Source organism: Grammomys surdaster, unplaced genomic scaffold (assembly GCF_004785775.1).
Source record: "Grammomys surdaster isolate TR1022 unplaced genomic scaffold, NIH_TR_1.0 231, whole genome shotgun sequence".
Taxonomy (NCBI): Eukaryota; Metazoa; Chordata; class Mammalia; order Rodentia; family Muridae; genus Grammomys; species Grammomys surdaster.
In genome coordinates, this window is record NW_021604676.1 from 3,847,067 (window position 1) to 3,874,483 (window position 27,417).

The 27,417-nt window shown below is 35.3% G+C and overlaps 1 protein-coding gene across 1 annotated transcript in view; it reads right to left on the reverse strand.

The window, feature by feature from the left end:
- The window catches only part of Tinag (tubulointerstitial nephritis antigen), a 76,196-nt gene that overhangs the window by 33,379 nt on the left and 15,400 nt on the right, over nt 1-27,417 (reverse strand). The window contains exons 5-10 of the mRNA XM_028773594.1: nt 24,718-24,832; nt 14,104-14,227; nt 11,072-11,222; nt 7,371-7,551; nt 3,566-3,611; nt 588-711 (exon numbers count right to left, since the gene is read on the reverse strand). Of these exons, the coding sequence (XP_028629427.1) occupies nt 588-711; nt 3,566-3,611; nt 7,371-7,551; nt 11,072-11,222; nt 14,104-14,227; nt 24,718-24,832 (741 nt within the window). The remainder of the gene's footprint in view (nt 1-587; nt 712-3,565; nt 3,612-7,370; nt 7,552-11,071; nt 11,223-14,103; nt 14,228-24,717; nt 24,833-27,417) is intronic.

Below are 27,417 nucleotides of genomic sequence, written 5' to 3' on the forward strand. Positions count from 1 at the left end.
TTGGCCTCAAGGACCAAGCAACTACTGGGTTGTTAGGCTCTCATATGCAAGGAAACTGTTGTTATTATCTTTATATAAGTCTATTGAAGACATTCGCACATGCTCATTCTGTCTCTTCTGTTCTTCTAAAGATCTCTGACTACTGAAGTATGTGTATAAAGGTAGTTAGTTACAAAGACTTACTATGAGGTTGTAACAAGTAAGGTTGTATATGTAGGTTTGGAAGAGGGTCAGTTGAATAGATCAAATTGAATGAATAATTTATTATAACATATGAAGAACTGTTGGAGTCCAAAATAGAAAAGAATATGAACTGGAAAAATGGGAAATGCTAGTCAAAGTGGAATACAGATATATGAAATTAAATTTCTAAAGTTAATATGAAAATGCAAATGGAGAATCTACAAATAAAAATAAATTATCTGAGGCAACTGGAGATACCAGATACAGGCTCAAAGAAAGTATGACTGAATACTCAAAAATATTTAATCAATCAATTGATCAATGGTATATAGCTGTTTCTTCTTATTCTTGAATTCGTTTTCCACAAATATATATATAATGAAAATTTAAAGTAATTGCCTTACCCAGTGAGTTTAACTGCATGTGTCCGAAGTTTTCTATACTTTTCTGGTTCGCCATTTGTGCTGACAACATGTCTGTATATTCCTGTCTTATAATAAAAGAAATCTTCATGGACTTGCATTATGGCTGAAAAAAAATGCCAACAGGATAAACACCACAGTTACTAAAACGCCTCTTAAAAAAAAAATCTAAGAAGAGAGAGATCACATCTAATTTTACTATTAGCTGGCTTCAACCTTTTTCTATTTTTTAAATAGAAAACAATTTCACTATTTAGAATATTACTTATGTACACATTTTATATTTAAAATGTCTTTTAAGCCTTCTCTTGTTGAGTTCTATTAAAAGAAAGTCATGTGCCAAAGAATATTCTGTTGCGATTTCATCCTTTCCTCTCTGAAGAGCTGAGTCTGTATTTCATTCTTTGAAAACCAGAGCCCATGCTTCATAAAATGTTCCTTTTCTCCTCACTTAGATTACGTCTTTTCTATTTTACATGGGGTTTTGTGGAAGGGCTTGTGCAATTCAGGTTAAAGACTTCAAACTTCTCTTTCAGGAGGCATATATTGAAGTATTTTTTGTTTTCTTGTTTTTTTTTTAAATTGGAACTAGATATGGGTATCGTGGTAGCTAAGAACAAAGCTTACCTATCTTAGCTCAACATGTATTTTAAATAAAGTCCAAATGAAGGTCACTGGCATTTGCTAGATCCTACAATAAAGCTCGTGCTGCAAAGGGAGATGTGGCTTTTCCTGTTCTGTTTTTAACTTTGGTCTTTAGCATTCTGGGCCTTTTGGGGAAATGTAAGTGTCACTGGAAGATAAGTCTCCTTTATCCACTATAAAACACATCCCCACAGGTTTTTAAGAAATTTTAGACTGTACCCTATGCAAATTTCTACTTTGTGAAGGTCTTAGAGAAATGCTCACGGTGTTATTTATTCAAGGTTTAATCCATTTGACATTCTTTTGTCCCAAGACAGAAAGAAATACTAGAAGTTAAATCAGGGTACAGCAAGCAGAAAATCAAACTGTAACTACAGCAAGGGCCAAATAACATTCTTTTCATTCACAAAATAATTGCGATATTCACAGTGATTTCCTGCTTTATATAACCATTGACTCATTTAGCCCTCTCCACTCAGCACTGCTTTAAGTAATATATGTATATATACATATATATATATGTATGTATATATACACACACACATATATATACATGTATATGTATATATATATGATCACCGCTAGAAAACACTGACAGCTGAAGCCAAGGGTAAGAACCCATCATGAGTAACCAAAGGCACCATCATCCTTAAGTCTCTGATGTTAAACTGAGACAGAAGAGTCTACAGGCTTTGTGAACGTTCGTGAAACTGCTCTGCACTTTAAGCCTTGAAAAGATGCACACAGGAAACTATTGCCCAGAACTATAAGATGTGTGAGGGCAAAAGAAAGAAGCCCTGGTTCCTGTTTTGTCTTAACTCTGGCTAAGGCTGGCAGAAGAGAGTTTCTCAACAAGTAGAAAATGAGAATGCACTGATTTGAATTTTTATTTTATAGCCTGGAAATTTTTTATTTCAAATTTATTATGTGAAATCCACACACACACACACACACACACACACAAAAATAGCATATGTACAGAAAGCAAACCTCGGTTTTCCATAACTTTTAAAAGTTGGCATCTAAATTTATTTTTGTTGAGGGCATGGGTTAGAGGATTAGCATTACAATGATTTAGAAATTCAGAATGATGTAATTCAATTCTGTTGCTTAACGAATTGCTAAAACCATTTAAGAGGAACATGTCAAAGTGGGGGTTGTGAGCTTGGTCTTTAATTAAAATGTCTTCAGTCTTTCATAATTGTTTTGCAGACACCACTAGACAAAGCACGAAGTAAAACTACCCACCAATTCCCACAGTTATAACAGTCAACAAATTTCACACAGTTAAGAAGAAAGGAGCATTATTTATTGGTTACAAAGTTAATGTAAAATTTTAAGAGTGTTTTTAAAATTAAATTTAGGGTATGTTTATGTAAGCTTTGATTTCCTGATAAATTAATTTCAACAAATATATTAAAAATCTGTGGTTCTTCCTATATCAATACTAATTGGATCAGCATTCAGGACTAAAGAAAAAACCTAGCCAATATTCCTTCAAGCGCATAACAAGTGTTTTTAACTTATGTCCCACTGTATTGACAGTACTCTGGCCCTTCACTGGTTGCTACTTGAATTCCCATTTTATGCTTCATTTGGTTTGTTTCCCTATGCACTTAGGGGAAAATGTTGCACAGAAAATATGTTTTGTGAATTCAACTTTATTAACATTATTGGTATAAGACAAATCCCAATAAAGGAAACAGATCAGATATGCCTTAAGGTCAAAATCTATATTTACTACACCACAGTATAATTATATTATTTAATAATACTTTACTACCAATAACAAATTTACAAACTTAGGTCACTTTAATGGTTTTGTAAAACACAAAGTCATCCTAGTTTGTTTGACTTTCCTTGACCTAATATAAAAAGGAAACTATATACTTTGTTTCTAATAACACTGTTTTTTTCTTCAATGTATTCCTAAAGCCACCTAAACTGAAAGTAAATACATATGTGTTATTCCTACACGTGACCATATGAATAATATGAGCTCCATTGAATTAATAACTGCATGTCATATGTACCCATCACCTGTCCATGATAACTCTGAAAAGACTTAGCAGACTTTCCTTAAATGTGTCATTACTATTTATGAGTTCAACTCATAAACAAGTGGTCTTCTTAAGGTAAAATGGAAGCTCATGATATGCTTTGACGAGCCAATCTTCTGTGGTCACACAATCTAAAAGTGTTGAACCCTTATGAAGATGTCTAAGATTGTCTCTTTTATTCAGCTCCTTTGATGTCACATCATGTTGTTTACTATAGGAATTCATAATTAAAAACGACATTTCATCTGGGCTTACCTTGAACTGGTCCATTTTGTATGATTTCTCTCATAATTTCAGTTTCCTGGAATGAAATATTTCAGTGAGCATCACTGAGAAGCACTAAAGCTGATGTCTGGTCCATATGAGCTACTGTGCAATCCATTTCAGGATTACGTAATTCTCAGTGACTTGGCCACCTGCAGTGCACTGTAGTTCTGCTTTGAAGTGGTCACTTGCACCATACTACATTAATGAACTTGCCAAAACAAAGACATATCCATTTGCTTTATTGATTTTTATTACAATAATGTTGGCGTGGACAGAGAGTAGAGTAACTTTTTGTGGTGATGGAGAAACATAGTAAAGGTAAGTTAGACAACTTAACTAGTGAATATTCATGTTATCTCTGAACTTATGATCACAAACAAGAGCAGCCACACTAAGGAATGTTAAGTGAGCCTCAACAATGATTTCATTATGAATATCATCATGTTGCAGTCAGTGTTCCCTCAGTAGGGAGGCAGTTCATTCATCATTCATTAATTCATTCATTCATCCATTCATTTGTTCATACATACATATACACATACATACATACACACATACATACATACAAAGTATGTATTACAAACGGTGATTAAACAACAAATTTGGATGCCTCATCATCCTTAAGATAGTTACATTTTGGCAGTGTAGACAGGCTATGGAGCAGCTAATATAATATCATACAACATGTTCTATTACAGATAACTCATAAAGAACCATTGATTAAAAACACTAAAGGTACTTAATTCCACTCAGAAGTAAGATAGGGAAAAAGGATCCCATTAGATTCCAGCTTGTCATGCTTCATGCAGACACTATTTTAACCTAATCTTCTCAGGGTTTTCTAGACTTATTTAAGAAATATATCAAACTCTTGTTACCACCAGTTCAATCTAGATTGCAGCCCAGTGTTTTTACTTTGGGTTACTGGCCTTTAATGTATGGTTGACCTATAACTTACAGAAATTAGTGTCTTGCCAGGATTTAATCCTCTACTCAACCATAATGATATTGGTACACAACATTATTTTCTGTTGTCTAGATATGTGATGCAAGGTTCACTTATATTGTGGACTGAGGCATGAGATCAATAAATGAAACTATTGCCTCCAAAAAGTAGTGGCTTAGCCATGAATTGTCAGTTTCATTCATATGCATACTTTGTAAGTCATAATTTAAAAAAAACACTATTTTAGGAGGTACAATAAATTTGAAGTCAATCCTGCAAATTGCTGCTTTAACAATTTAAAACCTGCTCGAAATGCAAGATTAGAGTAAGAATAGTAACAACTGTACCTGAACAGGCCAGGGAGATTCAGAGGGTAATGACATTTGCCATCAAGACTGATGACCTGAATTTTGATCTCAGCCATTCTGACTGGTGTGAGGTGGAATCTCAGGGTTGTTTTGATTTGCATATCCCTGATGACTAAGGATGTTGAACATTTCTTTAGGTGTTTCGCAGCCATTCGACTTTCCTCAGTTGAGAATTCTTTGTTTAGCTCTGTACCCCATTTTTAATAGAATTATTTGGTTGTCTGGAGTCTAATTTCTTGAGTTCTTTGTATATATTGGATATTAGCCCTCTATTGGATGTAGGATTGGTAAAGATCTTTTCCCAATCTGTTGGTTGCCATTTTGTCCTATTGACAGTGTCCTTTGCCTTAGAGAAGCTTTGCAGTTTTATGAGGTCCCATTTGCCAATTCTTGAAGTCAGAGCATAAGCCATTGCTGTTACATTCAGGAACTTTTCCCCTGTGCCCAAGTATTCGAGGTTCTTCCCCATCTTCTCTTCTATTAGTTGCAGTATATCTGGTTTTATGTGAAGGTCCTTGATCCACTTGGATTTGAGCTTTATACAAGGAGATAAGAATGGATCAATTTGCATTTTTCTACATGCTAACCTCCAGTTGAACTAGCACCATTTGTTGAAAGTGCTGTCCTTTTTCCACTGGACAGTTTTAGCTCCTTTGTCAAAGATCAAGTGACCATGGGTGTGTGAGTTCATTTCTGGGTCTTCTATTCTATTCCATTGATTTTCTTGCCTATCTCTGTACCAATACCATACAGATTTTTATCACTACTGCTCTGTAGTACAGCTTGATATTAGGGATGGTGATTCCCCCAGAAGATGCTGTCAAGGATGTGGAGAAAAAGGAACACTCCTCCATTGTTGATGGGATTGCTAGCTGGTACAACCACTCTGGAATCAGTCTGGCAGTTCCTTAGAAAATTGGACATAGCATTACCTGAGAACCCAGCTATACCACTCCTGGGCATATACCCAGAAGATGCTCCAACATATAACAAGGACTTATGCTCCACTATGTTCATAGCAGCTTTATTTATAATAGCCAGAAGCTGGAAGGAACCCAGATGTCCTTCAACAGAGGAATGGATACAGAAAATGTGGTACATTAACACAATGGAGTATTACTCAGCTATTAGAAACAACAAAATCGAGAAATTCTTAGGCAAATGGATGGAACTAGAAAATATTATCCTGAGTGAGGTAACCCAATCACAAAAGAACACACATGATATACACTCACTGATAATTGGACATTAGCCCAAAAGCTCGCTATACCCAAGAAACAACTCACAGACCACATGAAACTCATGAAGAAGGAAGACCAAAATGTGGGTGCTTCAGTCTTTCTTAGAAGAAGTAGCAAAAAACACATGGGAGCTAATATGGAGACAAAGTATGAGACAGAAACTGAAGGAAGGGTCGTCTGGAGACTGTTCCACCTGGGTACTATCCCATTTGCAGTCACCAAAGGTAGACACTGATGTGGATGCCAGGAAGTACATGCTGACAGAAGACTGACTTAGCTGTCTCCTTAGAGGTCTGTCAGAGCCTGACATATACAGAGGTGGATGCTCACAGCTAACCACTGAACTGATCATGGGGTTCCCAATGGAGGAGTTAGAGAGAAGACTGAAGGAGCAGAAAGGGTTTGCGGCCCCATGAGGAGAGCAACAATACCAAGCAACCAGAGCCCTCAGGGTCTAAACCACCAGCCAGGGAGCACATAGGGAGGGACCCATGGCTCCAGATGTATATGTATGCCTTGTAGGACATAGGTGGGAGATGAGATCCTTGGCCCTGTGAAGGCTGGATGCTCAGTGTGGGGGAATTCCAGGGTGAGGAGGTGGTAGTGGGTGTGTGGGTGGGGACACATCCTCATAGAAGATGGATAGGAGGAGGAGGGATGGGGGTTGCTGGGTGGGGGAAAATGCGGTAAGGGGATAACATCTGAAATGTAAATAAAATATCCAATAAAAAATAGAGAGGAAAAAAAAGACCATTAGAACTCATGCCATGGCACTCTACAGCCAAATGTCTATCATAGGTCTATGTGATGTAATATTTGCCTTGTTGATTTAGCTTTACACTATTGTGCTTTCTCTGTCTCTGCCTCTTTTTTCTGAATAGGATGATTACTCTGTGGTTATTATATCTTAGAAAAATGTAAAAAAAAAAAAAGAATTTAGTCCCCAGGACCCACATGGTGAAAGGAGGGAACATGTTCCTCCCAAGCTGTTTGACTTATACAAACATGTATAGTACATTCATCCCTAGACAGACAGACAGGCACACATACACACACACACACACACACACACACACACACACCACAGACACAAATATGTGTGTTAAAAAGAGAAAGGCATACCTGTAAGCACAACATTTGTGAGTCTATAGTGGATTTTGAATCATTTAAAAATAGTATGAATAACAGCAGAGCCAAAAAGAATGGCATCCTTGTTAGTTCTTGAAGTTTAGACTTACATTGGAAGAGACTCTGTATGGAGGAGAACATTGGTAAATCCTGTTGGATTTCTCGAAGCTGTTGGGACAAGGCCTTGTGGCATGCCGTTTTCCCCGCCCATCTGATCTACTTGCCATAGCACAGATATTGTTGGTAGTGTTTTGGTCCTTGAAAAGTGGATAGCATGCATGAGATACCAGCCTAAGAGAAAAAAGAATGAAGAAGACATTATTTATGAAAGTGCCATAGAATCCTGTCTATAGTCAAGTTTACTGAACTAAACATTTGTGAAATTTGCTATTTATTCACTTGCATAGTTCTAAAATGTCAAGCAACTACACAACATGGTATCTTAATCATACTATAATCTTCCCTCTTTTTACTATTTCATTATGATGTTTTAAAGGCTTGCTTCAACACATTTTAGATAGTTATATACTTGGCATGCAATTTCCTGAAGATAAAGTATCCAACAATAATTTGATTATTTGCTGATGGAATATCCTAAAACCTTAACTTTTAGAATTAAGATTAATTTTATTTTGGTGACACTTCCATTAAGCTAACCTTTTCCTTAAGAATTCATTGGATATATGTCTAATTCACATACTGAGGGGAAACAGTAAAGTATTTGTACAATATTGAAATTTATAGAGTAAAGAGTTATGTTGTATGTTATATTAAAATAAAACTATTATTATAGATTCTGAAACTAATCACAACAATTATTTGGCTCAAAAATATTTGTCTCCAAATTTAACATTACCTTACTGAATAGAGAAGTGGATAGCATGGAAACAAAACCACAAAATTAGTTATATATATGCAATATCAAAAGTGCTATAACCCTAGACAAAGAACTATCAGTAACTAATGGCTGCTGGGAGAGATGAATTAGCCTTTCCCAGGGATGAACCAGGGATTAGATATTGCATATCTAATAAGTGATGAGCAGCCCTGAAAATGTATACAGACAAACAATAAAAGCAGACTCAACAGGTTATATTTATATATTTGTACATAAAATTCTATACATATTATGTATGGTTGTAACAAAAATAATCAGAGTAAAATTATAAATTAGAGTGTCGAGGTACAAAAGAGGGATTGTGTGGAGGGGCTACAGAAAGGAAATTGAATGAGGTAAATGATATCCTATTTTAATTAGAAATTAATTTTTAATTTCTAATTTAAAATCCTATTTTAATTAGAAAAGTATATAACTATCTAAAATGTGTTGAAGCAAGCCTTTTTAGAAAATGTAACTTATTTTACTTTATTGTATATGCATTGGTATGAGGCTGTCAGATCCATTAGAACTGGAGTAACAGACCATTGTGAACTGCCATATGGCTGCTGGGAATTGAACCTGGGTCTTTTGGAAGAGCAGACAGTGCTCTTAACCACCGAGCCATCTCATCTCTCCGGCCCCATGAGACTTTTTTTAAAGATGTTAAATATCTAAAACTTAGTGATATCTGAACTTAGGCCTTAAAAAGTTGTGCAGGGGCAGTGGTGGTGCACGCCTTTAATCCCAGCACTTGGGAGGCAGAGGCAGGCGGATTTCTGAGTTCGAGGCCAGCCTGGTCTACAGAGTGAGTTCCAGGACAGCTAGGGCTACACAGAGAAACCCTGTCTCGAAAAACAAAACAAAACAAAACAAACAAACAAAATGTTGTGCAGGTTTAAGTGATGTCATGAGAAGGGACCTCTTGTGAATGGGATTATTCTCTTCATAAAAACAAGATATTTCTCTATGGGATGCTATGAGAGGATGAACATTTGCCAGCCGGGAAAGAACTCATCTGATAGACCAAAACAGCCAGCATGTTGACCATGACTTTGTAGGCTCCAGAACAAAGTGTCTATTGTCTATGTTTTTTTTCTTATGGCGGCCTAAACAGTTAAACACAATGAGATTTAGTTGGATTGTAATGTCAATTTATGTATGTAATAGACTTAATATACACATATTAAATTTGTGTGTCACATATGTGCACACATGTGTGTGTCACATATGTATGCACATGTGTGTGTCACATATGTGTACACATGAGTGTCACATGTGTGTGCACATGTGTGTGTGTCACATATGTGTACACAAGTGTGTGCACATGTGTGATGGTGCTTTGATATACAGTTACACATATGGAGGAGAGATTGATGTTGGTGTCTTTCTCTTTCACACTTCTAGTTTTTAGATAAAATCTCTCCCTGAACCTAGAGCTCACTGATATTATAGGTTTGCAACACTATAACTGACTTTTTATGAAGATTACAATAATTCTACTCAAGTATTTTACCCACTGAGCCATCTCTGCATCCTGATGATGATGATGATGATGATGATGATGATGATGATTTAATTTTTAAAAAAGAATTTCATTCATGAGTACTGGATTTACATAATTTCTACTACTTCTCCCACCTCCAATTCTCCCAACGTCTCCATCTTCTACTTCCTCTCAACTTCATTTCTTCTTCTTCTTCAATTACTGTTACATTTTTATAGTATACACACACACACGTAATATATGTGTGACATGTATATCAATCTATTGAGTCCATTTAATGTTGCTCATATGTATATGTGTTTAGGATTACTGCTTAGGAATCATCCTATCAGGGGGCTCATACCCGGAAAAAAAAACTGATTTTCACTCTCTCTGTAACAATTGACTGTAGCTCTTCTTCTAGGGGTGAAAACTTTAGAAATTTTCTTCCTCCACAGTGATCTGTTGGCTGATGTTTTTAACATACATGGTGCAGGTTTTGTTTAGGCAACCATACTATTTATATTTTATGGATGTAACAACCCTGTCATGTCTAGAAGATGCTAGCTCACAGTGGGCATTTGATTCTCTAGCTGTTAATCTCTCTGTCCTCTCTATTTTGGTTTTCCCTGAGACTTAGCTATATGGATTATAGATATCGCAACCATTTCATTTAATCATGGGACCAAGCAAAAGTTAACCTGACTGGAAGTTAACTGTCTAACTAAGGCAACTTCAATTTATAGTAACTTTTATTAGGTAAAATAAATGAAAGAAGGCTCACAGTCACGGCTACCTATGGTCAGATGCCATGAACCAGCAGATATATTAGAACTGTATGGTAAAGAACAAATGAGCTTTCTTTACAGCACTCTCTATCAGCCACGGTTCCCTTTGTGTTTTAGTAACTTAGTTTTACAGTAGACACGGATGTTATATAGATATTAAATACTGTAAAAGTAAGAAAATGCCACCCACTTGCCATTTTCCATCAAATAAGTTGGAGGTTGAGGAGTTACCAAAACTCTAAATTGCTCATTAGTTTTATTTTTCTTGTTTTCAGTATGATTTTTTCAGGTATGCATTCCTTAATCTGGTCAAACAAATGTAATAAAAGATTTATCAGTGACATTAGCCAATGTTATTCCCTCTGTGAAGACTCAGTAAAACTATTTGGCTTAGGGCAACAAGAGTAAATACTTCTTTCAGTCTTTATATTAATTTAGCTGGAAATGAGTACTGTCTTCCAACATTATCTCCAGGGGCCAATAATGCTAGAAGTCAGGTGCAATATATATTTAAATGTGGTGTTTTCTTATCGTTATATAGATGTGGTATATTTGGGGGAGTGTTTTTGTAAAATAAAAAAATACAGTCCTAAAACAAGTCTTTTTCTATGGTCTCACTTACAAAAATCCTAGAAATATGTATGTTGGGCAGTTATTTACCCACGTTTTCTCAGGAACCACCAGGCCCTATCAATGCTTCCACTGTTGCATCCATGACGGTTCTTGGCACAACAAGAAATCAAATTCTGAGGGGAGAGATTGGCTGTGTATCGACCCTTGGACTGAATTGCAATTCGGTCAGCTGCCACACCTGCTTTGAAGAAAATTCTGATTAATACTCAAATAACATGCCATATGATATTTCTAATACTTTTTAATTTGAACCCTCAACTAGTTTTCAAAATTGGTATTGCTCCAGTAAATCTCTACTGAAATGCTTTTCTAGCTTAGTTATTCAAATGTAGCATATATATATATATATCACCTTTCTCATTAAGGAACCTGTCAAGTGTCAGGTTTTCTGAAATAAAGAAACATATGCACCAAAATTGTCTAACTCTTGCTTCTGGAACAACATCTTCCCTAGAGTTACAGGTAAATCTGTGTTTTATATGAAAGAAAATGAAGAAAGCTCATCATAGAGATATTAACTATAAATTAATCCATAGTAATTTTACATATGAGAATAACAAAACCCATAATTTTTACATTGGCATCTAATATAACTACCCTGGAGGCCATACTTTGACTAAATTATGCTACTATAAATCTACATTATAGTATAGCTAAACTCTTTATAGCATACTTTTATATTCATAACATGACTAAAAATAATCATTATTTTAGTAGGCATGCAGTTAATTCTGTATATATACATATAGATATACACACATATACATTCATATATGTGCAACTAGGTGAGTATATTACTAGGTATGGTTATACTATCATTATTATAATACTTTTAAAAAGTTGTTAGGGCATATAATGTTTGCTTTAAATGATAAATATCCCCAAGAGTCCCCAGCATTTGAATACTCATTTTTTTTCAGTTGGTTGCAGCATTAGGGTAGGTTTAGGAAATACGACTTTTCTAGAGAAAATGTGTCATTAGGTGTAGGTGTTTTCTGCTTGTTTCATTGTTGCCATTTTTGTTGTTGTTGCAGCTGCTGCTTCTATGCCATAACACTTAATTCCATGCATACTATTTTAAAATTTTAACATGAAAAATTAATACATATTTACTGCTGAAGAGTAGAAAAAAGAGATAACATATCTCTCTCTCTTACAGAATAATAGAATGGGAAATGAGTCAAGAGTAGTGGAAATCAACTCTTGTCATCAGAAGATGAAAATATTAGGATGAGGGCCATTTCAGTAGGGATTCTTGAGATATGAGAAACCTATATCATGTCATTGTTCATGCGTCTTCACAGGCAAATCATAAATCAGTTTTTTCCCACTTTCAATTAAAGGCAGAACATTAAGAGATTTGCTTTTATTCATTCTCTTTCCCCAAAGGAACTTAATTTTTTTTTTGTTTGATTTCTTTTTTCAACCAACTTTCATGAGAGTCCCTCAAGGTGTCAATTTGAAGTTTTTGTATTCTTTCTAAGTGCCTGAGCTGTGTGTAGTATTTTGTCGTATTTAGATGTGTTCATTAACAGCTCCTTTTCATTCTCTACCCTGCTTATTTTTTAACAAGATACACTTATAGAATAAAATGGCAGTATCCTGCTGCCTCTGATATTCTCGAGATAACAAATCTTTATTTTGTAGTGAAGAACAGAAGTTCTTTGATATATTGGTATTTGTTTTTGTGAATCGGGATCAAATATATTTTAAAATGTTTCTATAACATTGCATTCATAGTACTTTTGCAATGAAGAAAAATAGGGGTGATGGAGTTGGAAGCTTGAGACTCAGGACAATTTCTGACACTTTTTCTCTTTGTGAGTTAATTCAAGTTCATGGACTTCCTTCATAAAACAGAAGGTTGTCAAAGGCTCCACTGAGACAGTCCGTAAGACCATGACCTAAGGAGGCTAAAGGACACATCTTCCAGACCAGTTCTAGCAAAGTTTTCTGTTTCTTACCACTAAGAACATTACTTAAATGTATTTGCGAATACTGGTCTACTGGTCTATCCTAAATGTAAGGAATCAGCATAGTTTAGGAAGTATTTACCACATAAGCACAAATGAGTAAATGTTTTAGTTGATTAAATTTTATTCAACTGAAACAGTGCTCAAAGAAGACAAGGATTCCTAACGCAGTAAGAGAAACACTGAACAGACAACATTTATACTACTGATAAGGTGGGCAGTAGTACCTAAGGTAAGTAGTCCTAAGGCTAATATACCAAAGCATTTTTAGAGTAACTAAGTTAATACAAAGGAGTAGAGGTATATGACGATTAGCAAGTTTCTGTTGTAGAGAATGCCACTGCCTAAGCTGGCTTGCCCAAGAGCCTTGGCACTCAATTCACAATGCTTGTAGTGTTTTAGTCTGCTCCTAAATGTTCTTTTGAGACTGCATTAAAGCCCCATAAAATAGTTCTATGAGTATATTGATAATATCCAGACATTATAATGGCATCTTCTATCTCATTGTAGAAAAGTCTTTGGGAAAAATTTTGGAGATCAAATTGGGATCAACCTGAGTATCTTATTTGTTGTACTTAGGAACTTGTATAAAAGTAGCCATTAGAGAGAGGATTATTTACAGTTTCAAATGAGCTTATAAACATTACTTTGGAAAGTAATCTGATAAAATGAGGTGTAATACTTTAATGTACTATGGTGTAATTCTAAAGTTTGACTTTGCTTCAAAATAGTTTAATAATTATAGTTGTATAAATTTTATAAAAAGAAAATAAGTAGAGTTTACATATGAATATTAGTTTTCTAAGTGATTTATAGTGAAAAGAAAGCAAAGTTCTCTTCTCAATTCCTGGTCCAAACTCAAAATCAAATGAATGTTGGTGTCTGTTTGCTTTTTTATTTATTGTGTATATAAATTAGGCATCAATATCCAAGCTTTAGAATAAATTTATGACCTCTGTGTTACTTTCCTTTTAGTGATCATTTGTTGTTATTTACATTTTCTTAGCTTATAAACTATCCAACTACTCTATCATGCTCTAAAGACAAACAGAAGTTATGAAGAAAGGACTGAGATGATGTTATTACTTGCGGTGGAAAAAGCCCAGGATGCAGCACAGTTTTTTTGATCCAGTGGACCATGAGTCCATCCAGGCCACTTATAAGAAGCAATGAAAACCTCAGGAAGATCAGCTCTTGGAGGAAAAGATGCCTAAGGGAAAGAGAGACAGACATATTAGATGTTCTCAAGTATGTCCCCACTGTCAGAGGAAGATGCGCACATGCCCTCTTGCAATGCTTGTAATGATTTTGAATTGTTTTATACATTTTGGTTTCTGAAGGAAGCATAGGTACAGAGGATTTGTGTTCCACTTGTGTTGAAAGGAAGCTGTATTTGGAGAATCACAACACAGATTCTTCTGGTTACCAAATAGTGCAAGGACATTTCTACCAGTGTATCTGTCATCTTGAATCATAGTTTGCTCATCCATATAAAACACAAACATACACACATACACACAAAATTCTGAAAATTATTACCAATAAAGAATTTTATTTCTGTGTCTCTCTTCTTTTTGGGAGTATATATGGCTGTCAGGGCAAAGAAATTTCAAAACAACCCATATAGGGTAACTGCGTATTAACACAAGAAATCACTGAATATTTTTTATTGTGAGAAATGGATACAAAATTAATTTGTCCATATTTATAAAGTTATTAAAGATTAAAGAGGACTATAAAATTTGTGTAATACCAAATAGATAATGCCATGATGTCATAAAAACCCATATTAATTTTCTAACAAGGTCAGTTCTTGCTACTCTCTCAACATACCTATGCGATAAGAGGAAATATTTGCAGCTTTTATAAATAAATGAGGAAATTGACTTCTGAAAGCTAATTGACGTGCTAAAGGCTCTGTTAAGTAAGATTTCATCTCAGACTAGACAACTGGCATAGAGTTCCGTTGACCTCATGCACCGTCATTGTCATTTGTACAAGAAATGTGTGGATGTTGTGCCTTGTGTCAAAAACTAAATGTCTGTAAATAATAAAAGTTCATTGATTCAGTGGCTTTATGAATCGTGCTAGTGAAGCTACTGATCTGAAATCTTATAAAAAATTAATTCTCAAATTACAAAATAAATTCCAAGTTTAAAGCAAGTAAAATGTCTTTGTGAAAAGGGCACCCACCCAAACTAATTTTTAAATTATGGCATTGATGAGAGAATTTACTTTAGAGGTAGAGAACTATTACTACTCAATGAGAGAGTAAGCACTCTCATACAGGCAAAGGGGAGGGGGGAGAGGGTGGATGTGAGATGGGGGGGTTATAGAGGGGAAACCAGGAAGTGGGATATCACTTGAGATGTAAAAAAATAGAATTATTAATAAATAAACATAAATAAAATGTATCTACAATGAAACTCTTAAGAAAATATAACCTAAAATTGTTCACTCTGTATCTAAAATACACAGAAACACTAAAGAAAATAATGATAAAAGTAAAGGATACATTTTCACCTTGAAAAAAAAAAGAAAGAGAGAGAGAGTAAGATATCCTGAGTCCATTCCAAAGGCACTGCTACTTTCTAGAGTGAAGGAAGGACACAGAGCTGGTCACTACAATGTGCCTGAATGATAAAGACCAGCATCACAGAACCAAGAGATCCAAAATTCCAATGCTGCACCATGAACTGCATGGCAGAAGCTGAGCTGGAGCAGCATAAGCATTGTGGTCTGAAAGAAATCACGGAGGAGATAGAGACATCGCCTCAGAAGCATCTTTCTAAATGAGAAACAGATGCACATCTTACACATGACTGTGCTTTCCCACATCACACTCATTGGCTTATCAGTGGGCATTTAAGCACTTAGCACATGAAGTTGCCTCAAGTTTCGAAAAAACTTGATTGTTTCAATGGCAGTTGTTATTGTATGACTCTCAAATCCAAATTAAGTATATAGTGAGGATACAACCCTTCTACTGTGCTGAAGCAATGATCTGTCATTGCTAATCTATTTCAGCAGGACTTAGTTATATGGAGTTTTATTTCCACATTTAAAAGATAATCAGACAGTTTTGCATATGAAAGATAGCCTGTTAATAATAAAAGTGTGCGCATATGTATGTGTGTGTGTTAGTGTGTGTATGCATGTGTGAAAGTCAAGTAGATTTCATCTCTTAAAATAGGATTTCCCCTTTAGCACTTTGAACTTCTCTAGCACTGCATATATATTTGCTACATTCATGATTTCTGTTTTAAAATTTAAAAAAATTACAAAATTTGGGTAGTCCTTCTCAGGAAGATAACATAACAAATACACACCAATTATAATACTTTTTATTGAAAACACATTTTTCAGCATGATAAGCCAGAAGAATACATGAAATTCATCTATTGGCATTTTAAAGATTTTTGACACTTATTTAATGTTGGTTTTCAAAAAAAAAAGAAAGAAAAAAGAAAGAAACTGGCCTCTATGACTTAAAGCTTGCCAGAGAAATTACTTTCAATTTTATCTCCCTCATGATAACAAGTGATTTAATTAAGGAACACAGAGAAAATCCCCTAAGTGTTATATTCCTGTAGAAACTGAGAATGTTTTTGAGAACCAATAAGCCACAGAATACTAACTCTTTGATATGGGCTAAAGAATTCTGGCTTTAATGAATGATGCAATTTAATTAGTTAATTTGCTGAAATATAACCTAGAAACAAAAAGAATCAGGAGGACACCTAAGATTGACAGAAATTACAAATGTAGTATTTTATATGATTAGAAATTTGTCTTTAAATGGAATACTCACTCTTCCATAAAGGCCTTTTTTAATTCTTCAAATTGTTATGTTGAAACAAATCAATCACAATTTGATTTATAATTTCCAAACCAACATTACCCAAATTTTAGGTTAAATTTGAATTGTTTCCCTATTTTGACATTTTATTTAGAAAAAAATAAGGATACTGTGGACAGATACACAAATCCATAGCAGTGCTAATGGCCAGAACCTTCGTTACATTAGCCTCTGCATCTAGATTATGAGGAATGGGAAGGCAGTCACTGAGACGCCTAAGGCACACTTATTTTCTCAGAAACATTAGAAATTATGTACATAGTTCCTATTGAGTCTATACCTACAGGACATATACTATGTGGGTCACCCCTCTCTTAACTCCAGCTCCAACTTGACCTTCTTCCCCATTTTAATTTGGACAACCAGAAACATCTAAAATTCAAATAATGAGACTGAAGACCTAAGTTTATTTCAGTATTCCACTCTTCCAAGTCAGTGGCAAAGAATACCAGAACATTTCTCTGTATTGTTTTATCCTGAGGAGAACAGTGATGTTTTTCTGGTGGTCAGGGGATGCAGAAAGATTTCTCTTCCTCAAATGTATTTACCTTTGCACATTAGCATTTTAAACCTATTGATGCTTCTCTGGTGTCTCATGCTCAGTGGCTAGTGCCAGCTCTTCTCTAGTCCTGTTCTTTCTTCAAAGTCATGGACTTTTTATCCATGGCACACTCAGGCTCACAAAACTGACGACACTCCAGCTGTTGTTGCTACTATTTCCAGTATAATGCACATAAGTGTCACTTGGTAGTGTCTGATAATTTTTCTTAAAAGACAACTCGTTTTCCTACTCTCCCTATTTTTTCCTGCTACCAGGAGTGTGGTATCATAGTTGGGCCTAGAGGAGACCCTTTGAGCTGTTACACAACCTTGGAAATGAAGGAGAAAGTAAAGGAGGAGCAACAGCACAGATGGCCGCTTGGGTACAGAATCCTCTCTGTCTGAGGCTTTGCATGTGGGGCTGGGGAGTGACTTTTGTCATGTTTATGCCATTGTCACTTTTGGTTTTGTTGGTCACAGTTTGAGCCTTACCATACTTAGTAAAGAATAGAGAATTGCCCATTGCCATTCAAGTTTCTTTTTTTTTTTAAGATTTATTTATTTATTTATTTATTTAATGTATACTAGTACACTGTAGCTGTCTTCAGACATACCAGAAGAGGGCATCAGATCACATTGCAGATGGTTGTGAGCCACCACATGGTTGCTGGGAATTGAACTCAGGACCTTTGGAAGAATAGTCAGTGCTCTTAACCACTGAGCCATCTCTCCAGCCCGCCATTCAAGTTTCTAGGTCAATGTTGTATTTCATTGAACCAAAAACATGATTAAGAAAGCTCTCCAGTTTCAGAGGTACTAAAGAGTTTAGGAAAATACATATGAAATAGATGACTATATCTTAAATGGTTACCTAGATGATTTATACTAGTTTGAAGGAAAATTAGCAGGTAATTTTAAGGGAATTGATTTATTTAAACAGCTTATAAGAGCTATTTTTAATTAAGCTGGTTTATATTTTCATCAGTCTTTTAGCAAGTGCCAATGTATGTGATGATATAAAAATTAGCGATAATATTCATAGTTTTAGCGGCTTATTATCTGGGTCAATGCAACTTGTTTCATTTTATCCTATTTCCTATCTCATACTGATAATAAAGCAAAGAATTGGTGTCTTGTGGAACAGATTTGGGGAAGAAATAAGAATAGAAAATAAGGACCCTAGTATTGGAAACCCAACTAATAGGCATATGGTATTTGAGCATCTCGGGCTATTTCAGAAATGTGAAAATCTATCTGTGCTGATTACTTAGGCCACTGTACTGCTCTGGTTGTTCCAGGTACTGTCACAGCATTGGGCATAGAAAGGTGGCTAGAATTTTAAGAACCTTGACCCAGTGACAGTGAGAATGTCTAAGATTCTGATTTGCTCTTACAATTTTCCCACATATATGAGAAGGTTCTGAGGTGAACACACACTGACACAGCCTCCACCATTCCTGACCCAGATTCACTGGGTCTGGCACCATCCAGACTCACTGTGCTGTGGCCAGCTGTCCCATGTGCAGGAGTGGGGAAAGGGGCCATTTTTGTCCAATATTATGTGAATTACAAATGTATGCAATTGTGATTCGTTTCTGGTTTTTTTTTTTAAGAGAGCTCATGAAATGGAAATAATTTGGGAAGAGTTGATGGAATGAAAACAGCATGATCAATATATATTGTGTGAAAAATTTTAAAAATAAGGAGAAAAAGAAAACAAACCAATTATGTCTAATGGCTAAGGGGTATAATAAAACAGTCAATCAAGCAACTGCTACATATTTAGTGAGGAAGCATTCAGGTGACCAGATGTACTATTTTCTCATTGTAAAATTTAGTTAAAAGTTAGTCTGTAATTTGTAAAATGTCTAACTTTCAACATGCCATAGAAAATTTATGTTGTCATTTTATTTGCTAGTTTTGTCAGCTAAGTTTATTTACACCAAATTACTGAATAAATATTCTTGTTAGGGTAACTGTGAACATTTTTACCCATATCAACTTGATACTTGATATAATAGTCTGGTTATGGGTTTCAGTTGACATGCCAGCCTTCCTAACATTTTTGTACTTTCCAAAAAGTTTCATCTCAGATGTAACATCAAATTATTGGCATGGGGTAACCAATAGGGGCAGTAAAAATATTTATTTCTTAAATGTATTGAGTTTACTACACATGTTCACATGTCTGTCCTGCATGTATGTACGGGTACATTTATGTCTGGTGCCTGCAGAATCAATAAGATGACACAAAATTGACTGGGACTGTAGTTACAGGTGTTTGTGAGCTGCCATGTGGGTGCTGGGTACTAATACTCTGTCTTCTCCAAAAGTAGATGGTATTTTTAACCTCCGAGTCATTCCTCTGGGTCCTGCTTTTAACAATTTCGACTGAATCAAATATAAAAATAAATTCTCAATTTTCAGATCTTTGAATAAAAATGGTATTTGTAATACAAAATATTTTCAAGATTTATAAATAAATGTAACACAATGGGGTTTCTTGGAGCTATTCAGTAAATCCCTAAGCACATGAATGTTAAATATGTTAATAACAATCTTATACTCTTAATTTCATTTTATTTGGTTTGGTCTAAGAATGTAATAGAATTTTCAGGCTCATCAGAAATATGTAAACTCCATCAGTCAATAAGTGAAAAGCTGAACATTTTGGGACAAAATAAAATGCTAAACATGATGAAGGTCTCAATAATTAGGACCTAATAGACCTAACCCATTTCAGACTGTGCTTTCCTCTCACATGGTTAAGGAAATTGAGGTACAAACACAAAGGAGAAAAGTACCTAACTGTATAAAAGCAGGCCCTTGATGTCTTACTGCGGCCTGTTTTGCTAAGCACATACTGAGCACTTTATAAAACTCATGAAGCTTTAAGCTCTAGGTACAACTGCAACCATCATTTGATGGAGGGCATAAGCTGTAAGACCCTGATATCCACTCTTGCTCCAGTGAATGTTCTAGCTTACAGATAGCCTAGATATATGAATACATGCACATATCTGTGCAATGTATAGGACTTGAGGTAGAAACTGGAGCTTTGCACATACTAGGCAAGCATTCCACTTCTAAGCTCATTGCCAAACCCACATATACCTTTTAACATCTCTTCAACAATAGTGTTTCTGCTGGCTCAGAGGAGCCGCCATCAATGTAAGCTTGCGTGCAGCCACAATAATTGGTTGTTTCCATTTTTCCCCATGAGGAACTGTCAGTGTTCTATGTTTTTTTTTTTCAACAGAATATGCTTCTATTCCTTTCACTACTCTTATTTTAAAATCTAGCTGAAATCAGTGTTTCTTAAATTACATTGTGTGGAACCTAATAGCTGATTACTAACCAAAAGCTCCTCTAATCTTGTGAATTTAGAAAATGCTGCAGTAAAAAAACTGATGAAATAAGCATTGCCTTTATGAATAGTGTGAATCTTCAGACACAAGATATGATGTGCTATATATCACAGCTTCCTCTGGCATTGGCTGAGATATGGTTCTAGTTGTCTGCGGCTCGTGGAAACCTAGTTGCACAGTCCAGACCAGCTCCCCCAGGCTTCTCTCTTTTGCTCCTTCTGCTTCTGCTCACCATTCTGCCTGCGCCAGAGAGAATATGTTCACTTGCCCTTTGGTTGCCTTACCTAGGTTTCACCTCTAAGAGGGTCATCCCCAAATTCCCAAAATTACCTTCTAGCCTTACACCATTGACGTACTTGTATTCCACATTGTTACTAGTCACAACCCATGAAAAATGTGTTTGAATCAGTTTCTGAATTAATTTTTCAGTGTAACATTTGTATTAACTCTTTAAGAATTTCACACTATGTATTTTGGATGATATTTATCCCCTATTCTTTCTCCTAAACTTTCTGAGATCTACCTCCAACTCAGAATTCCTTGTTATCTATTTTTATGCTGCTCGTGTTCATGGGTATATGGCCATCCACTATAGCATAGTCAACAAGCTAGTGGCAATAGCTTTGAAGAAAACTGACTCTACCTTTCCCAGAAGCCAGAAACTGTAAATAGCTCCTCATTTAGCGGTGAGAGACAATTAACCCTTCTCCCCTTCATGTTACTATGTTAACTGGCTTGATCTTGTATAGATCTTATACAGACAGCCTCAGCTGCAGTCAGTTCATTAGTGCAACAGAGTCTTGAATTTATTGTGAATATCTTCATACCACCCATTAATATTCCTCTAACTGAAGTTCAGTAGACTATTATTGACCACTTGTGACTTAAGCCAAGGAATTAAGCTAGGATACCAAACAGGGAAGAAAGAGCTTTCCCAAGAATGAAGGAAGTTTCAGCACCCATTTTCTCAATGCAGAGTAAAGACTTCCCAACACTCATATAGACAATATTGCCAAAGAATGAGAGAGATTTTTGGGTTAGAGTGCAGTGCTTTTTCTCAGTACACTGGCATTCCTATCGTGGTTTGGCAAGTATAGAGATAAATCAATAACCAACCAAGAACTCCACTAAATGTATACCTCCCTCACCATAGGATTTTAGACCAATAACACTCTTACATATATACTCCTTTGTGCACTGAAAATAATTTTAAGTGGAGGAAATATCAGTTATTCAGAAATACAGTTACATAAACTATTTGTTCTTATTGTACTTTGAGTCAGTCTAATGTCATTTATTGGGTATTAATTGTGCAGTCATAAGTCTATATCTTTGTATGGCTACCAGTTCAACTCAGTTCATGTTGATCTCATGTCCTTCTTTGAAGCACTTACCTTACTTTTATTCTCTTCCATTTGATGAGTATTTAGGACAATTTTAATACTTAAAACTTTGCACTCAAGCTGTTGTGCCCAAAAAGTCAGAATCAGTTTCCATGCCTTATGTAGTAATTAGGCAATGGAACTCTTGTAGGTCAGCTGAATTGTTCCTGCTGCTTTCTTGGAAATACTTAGCATTTTAAACTCTCCTAGAATACTAATCATTAATTTTTTTTTTCATTTGTAAATCTCCACAAAAACATTTAGGCAAACAAATACCCAGGAACCAATACATGACCAAAAATGTTGTGTTGTCTGCAGTGGTGAGTAGTAACTTGAAATTTTTTTTATCACATGTTTTTCTAAACTAGAATAAACCACAAAAGGCTGAAAAGTTAAAGTTTGAAAAGGAAATGTTGGAAACAATCTTGAGGAAGATCATATTAATATTTATCACAAATTGGGCTCATTGTAGCTCTCGAAAAAAATCAAGAATAATCATTATAATGAATTTTGTGCTAAGTAATGCTAGAGGCAAAAAAACAAAAGAGAGAAAAGAAAAGAAAAAAAATCCACCACCACCACTACTACCACCACCAACAACAACACAACAAAAAACACAAGGAAAAATTATTTTTTTCAATTAAGCAAGAAGTCAAGTTACTAAAAAATATGAAATAAGCCATGCCTCTAAAGATTTTGTCAGCTTGGTTGTAAATGACCTCAAAATATTTCAGAACTGGGCATCTCTGAAAAATAGCTCTTAGTAGGAGATTAACCATCTTTTTTTCTATGTTGAATGTGAATTGGATAAAGTTACCTGGACCTGCTTATGTTGCAGACTACTGGGATAGGGGAAATAGACAAGGCTCTGTGATGTAATGAAACCCGAGGCAGCACTTTGTTTGTTCATTCTCAGTGTGACTTGGGCTCACTCAGTCTTAGTTTGCTTGACATTGAGTGATGTTAGTACCCAGAACACCACGCTGTGATGGGAATTCAATGAAACGAAGTATGAAGATGTATGTATGCTTGGCACACATCTGCTCAGGAAATGTCACTTGGTATTATTTTCTCTGATACTAGTCGTGTTCTAGCAATGCTGGAGTCTAAATTGAAACTTAACTGGGGTGATCATATGCCTGAAAACAAAGCCTGAGTTAGATATTTAATAGGCATTAGTTAATTTGCAATCCCTCTAGCACCAAGACTAGGAGCATTTGGACAGCTGGAGTTGATGGCTTTATTGTAGACTGACAGACTACACCTACAGTGTCACTGCATGCCACTCTGCTCTGGACTTTAGCAGATCTCAGAGAGACATCTCAACTTAAAAGTGCCTGTGAAACACTGTACACTAAGTGATGCTTTTGGTCCCTAGAAAGATTGAAACTTCTTTATGCAACATGAAATACAACCTATCCAATAGCACAAAGCAAGAAAATACTAATAAGCAATTTCATAAATGAGTATGCCAGGTTTCCAGGCAAAATTTGAATATATTATTTAAGGCAGTTTGAGGACTTTTGAGGACATCTGCTTTCTAATGATCATGGAATGCATGCCTGAGGTTTCCAGTATTTACTTTATCCCCATATGATAATGAATAATCTAGGAGAGGTCATCAAAGTTTTCATGAATTCACAAAACATTTTGTTTTACAATAAAAGAATAGCCAGACATGAGAGGACAACTTTATAATCTCAGCACACAGCTAATTTTAACATAGTTGTGAGATAAATGTTACCTGGCTCAATGTAGTGAATTCCATCACATCTGCCTTATACAATAGGAAAATGTTTTAAACATTACAATGAAAATAATTAAAGTAAATACAAATAAATTGGTGTATTATGTCACGCAAACTTTCCAAAGTGGCAAAACACCCAGTCTAAACTGTTTAACAGGGAAGGACTTATTTTAGCTCATGGTTTTGGAGGTTTCAGGCAGTTATGGGGAGAGGGCAGGTAGAGCCAGCCACTCCTACTTTGATAATCAGGAAACAGAGGAGAGCAAGAGGCCAAACAGCTAACTCTCCACTTTTCCTCTCCTTATTGTACCGGGGTCCTTAGATTAAGTGATAATGCCACTTACTTTTACAGCAGGTCTTCCTACTCTAATTTAATTAAATTACAATAATTAATTAATTACAATAATTAATTATTTTAAGTTTATTAATTTATTAAAATAGTCAAACAAGTCATTGTTTTAATTAATTATTTAATTATATGTAATAATTAAAATGCTCTTCCATTAAATTCTGTAAGCACTCTCACAAGTTTTACCACTGAACACATTGAACAACCCTTCACCAGAAATACAAATTTCTATGAAATCACTGACAATGAACCAGAACACCAGTCATTGCTTAAAGGGCATACAAAATTGTCTAGGTATGTAATGGTCGCTACATTTAGGATTTTTTTTTTAATTTGTGACTAAATGTCTCATTTTCATGGCCTGAAAAGTCAAAACTGTTCAGATTTCTTTAAGCATGTACATGAATTCACTGGTCAAAACATGTGTACATCCACGAATCAGAAAGAACACTTACTGTCATTTCATTCATGCTCAGAAGCATGGGACTTGGTGGCAAGGTGCCAAGGCGAAATTTGAATCCTTCTTCTAAGGTCATTCCCCAGAATTGACTATAGTTCTGTGCTGTCCATCTACCTTACAAATGGAGCAGAAATATGCATAAGTTACATGATACTACTCTTATAAATACATGTTCATTTCTAGGTCTCAAAATATGGTAACTATCAGTATAGGGTAGATAATCATACAGATTCAGTACTGATTATTCTACAATGAAGTACATGAAACACTAGTCTTGAATTTGACCCATCTCAGTTATGATTGATATAAGGAACTTGAGGCCACATAGTTATAAGTTGAAACCAGGAATATAAGATCTTAATATTTTATAAAAGAATTAAGTATAATAAGGCTAATATATGCAGTTTCCTTTAAATGTACTTAATTGCTTTTTAGAAAGAAATTTGACTCTACAGACAAGTTCTTACAGGTTAAATAGAACAATCTGTGCCTTTAGAATTTATATTTGAAATTTCTCAATTAAAAAGAAGTACCCATGAAAAACTGAAAGTTAGCTAGCTAAGTACCTTGGCTTTCCAGTATTTGAGAATGAACGCAAGACCTCATCCATGCAGGTAAGGGTTCTATCACTGAGTCACTGCTTGCTAGTCTCCATTGTTCTACTTTAAAGAGATCATATTAGCAACTGCTAATAAGACGTTAAGATAAATGTGTTAAGGAGTTAATTTGTATCCAGCATTAATCACTATTAATAGTTACTGGCAAACATATTAGGTCCATTGTTTAAAATTAGCTATTAAAACGCAAATTTTCTAAAGATTTACTTTTCTGCAGTGCTTTTTAAAAATCCTTAATTTCAAAATGTGATATGAAAAATTGAGGTTAGAATTCTCCTGATATAATAGTGGCTGACACCTGCACATCTGACGGGCATCTATTCTCCTGATGTAATAGTGGCTGATACCTGCACATCTGACGGGCATCTATTCTCCTGATGTAATAGTGGCTGACACCTGCACATCTGATGGGCATCTAACCATTGCCCAGCCAAAATCATACGCATTGCACACAACTCTTAAGTATTTAAACTGGGTCCATACTGGACTCTGTTGTGTTTATCATCAAAATTACTTATAGTGTGATGGGCTCCTTTGAGTGATTGAAAATTCAACTAAATGTTAAGTAATATTTTTAAAGCAAAATCTGCAACACCTAAGAAATGTCAAGGTGGAAATCTCTGGACATGTGTTATGCATGGTCATGTTGTCTAAAAGCCAAAGAGAACTTGCTTGATCCAGCGTGATGAGGGTGGAGGGAGGTGCTCTGTAGTCGTCTTCAGATTGGTCAGATACATCCAGGGGTCATTAAACTCAGCACTCAATTTAATGAAAGGAAGAAGCATTCTAAAATTTAAGATAGAGGGACAGATCTGAAGCAGTGGATCCTGCCTTTAACTGCACCACTCAGGAGGATCTATGAGTTCAATTTAGTTTTTTAGGCATGGTCTTACTCTGTAACCCTGATTGGCTATGTCATACTTAAATTGACCTCAAATAGTAATCCTCGTCCCTCAGCCTCTCAATTATTGGAATTGCAAGCTTCAGCTCTCAAGCCTGGTTGAGTTTTGAGCTTTAAAATGTTGAGTCTGGAATGTTTGCTTCACAGTTTCAGATAAATATAACAGATATGGATCTCCCTTTATTCTACTAACTCACTGAGAATAATTTGTGCAATTTTAACTTGGCATTGTGTTCTAGCCTTTTATGACGATATGATGTGTTGGCTCTTCAAGTAGAGTAAATCAGTATAAAGCAGAAAATATTTATTTATATTTCCAATTCCTTGAAGATAGACACTTTTCATTACTTTTTGTCATAAAAAAGAAAGCACAGACAAGTGGGGCATAGTGTCTCATGCCTGTAATACCAGAGCTTGAGAAGTGAACAAGGAAGATTGTCTTGATTTAGACATCAGCCTGGAGTTTGCAGCAAAATGCTGTCTCAACAGATAAACAAACAAACAAACCTACAGTGGATAAATATACACTAAGGTACATTATGTGCAATAAATATAGATCTGAGCTTAAAATATGGTAAATATTTGGGGAAGCAACATTTTCTAGCAAAGCTTATGTGTTTCTAATTCACATGCTTTAATGTGTTTGTTTGTTTGTTCTGTTTTTTTTACAAAAGTAAAAACCCCATGACTCATAAGTGTGCCTCCATTTTACTTAAAATAAGTAAATGAGAGAAGAAAAACTCTTCTTCTGAGGAAGGCAGGTACCACACAACATCCATGTTCTTAAACCCTGCATAGGAGTGGTTCCTTTGCATGTTGTAACAGTAGAAAGCTTTTCTCTTATGATTTCTTGGAAATTTGTGCTGCATAGGTCCAGCATTTAAATCCATTGAGAAACCTGACTAGGGTCATTTATCAAGATGATACATAGTCTTGTGTTTGTTATGTCTTTTCAATGATTTGGATATAATCTAGGCACAGGAAATCATAATTGTTTTCCCTAGAAATACTCAAATGTCATCAACCTATCTCCTAAAACACTGGTTTAACAAACCCATTAGAGAACTTAAGAATGACTTCAGAATATTAATGTCAAAAATATGACTTCCTGTATTTTATGTCTTCCAAGAAAAATGCATTAGATACATTGAAATTCAGTGCTATCATTGTCCTTGGA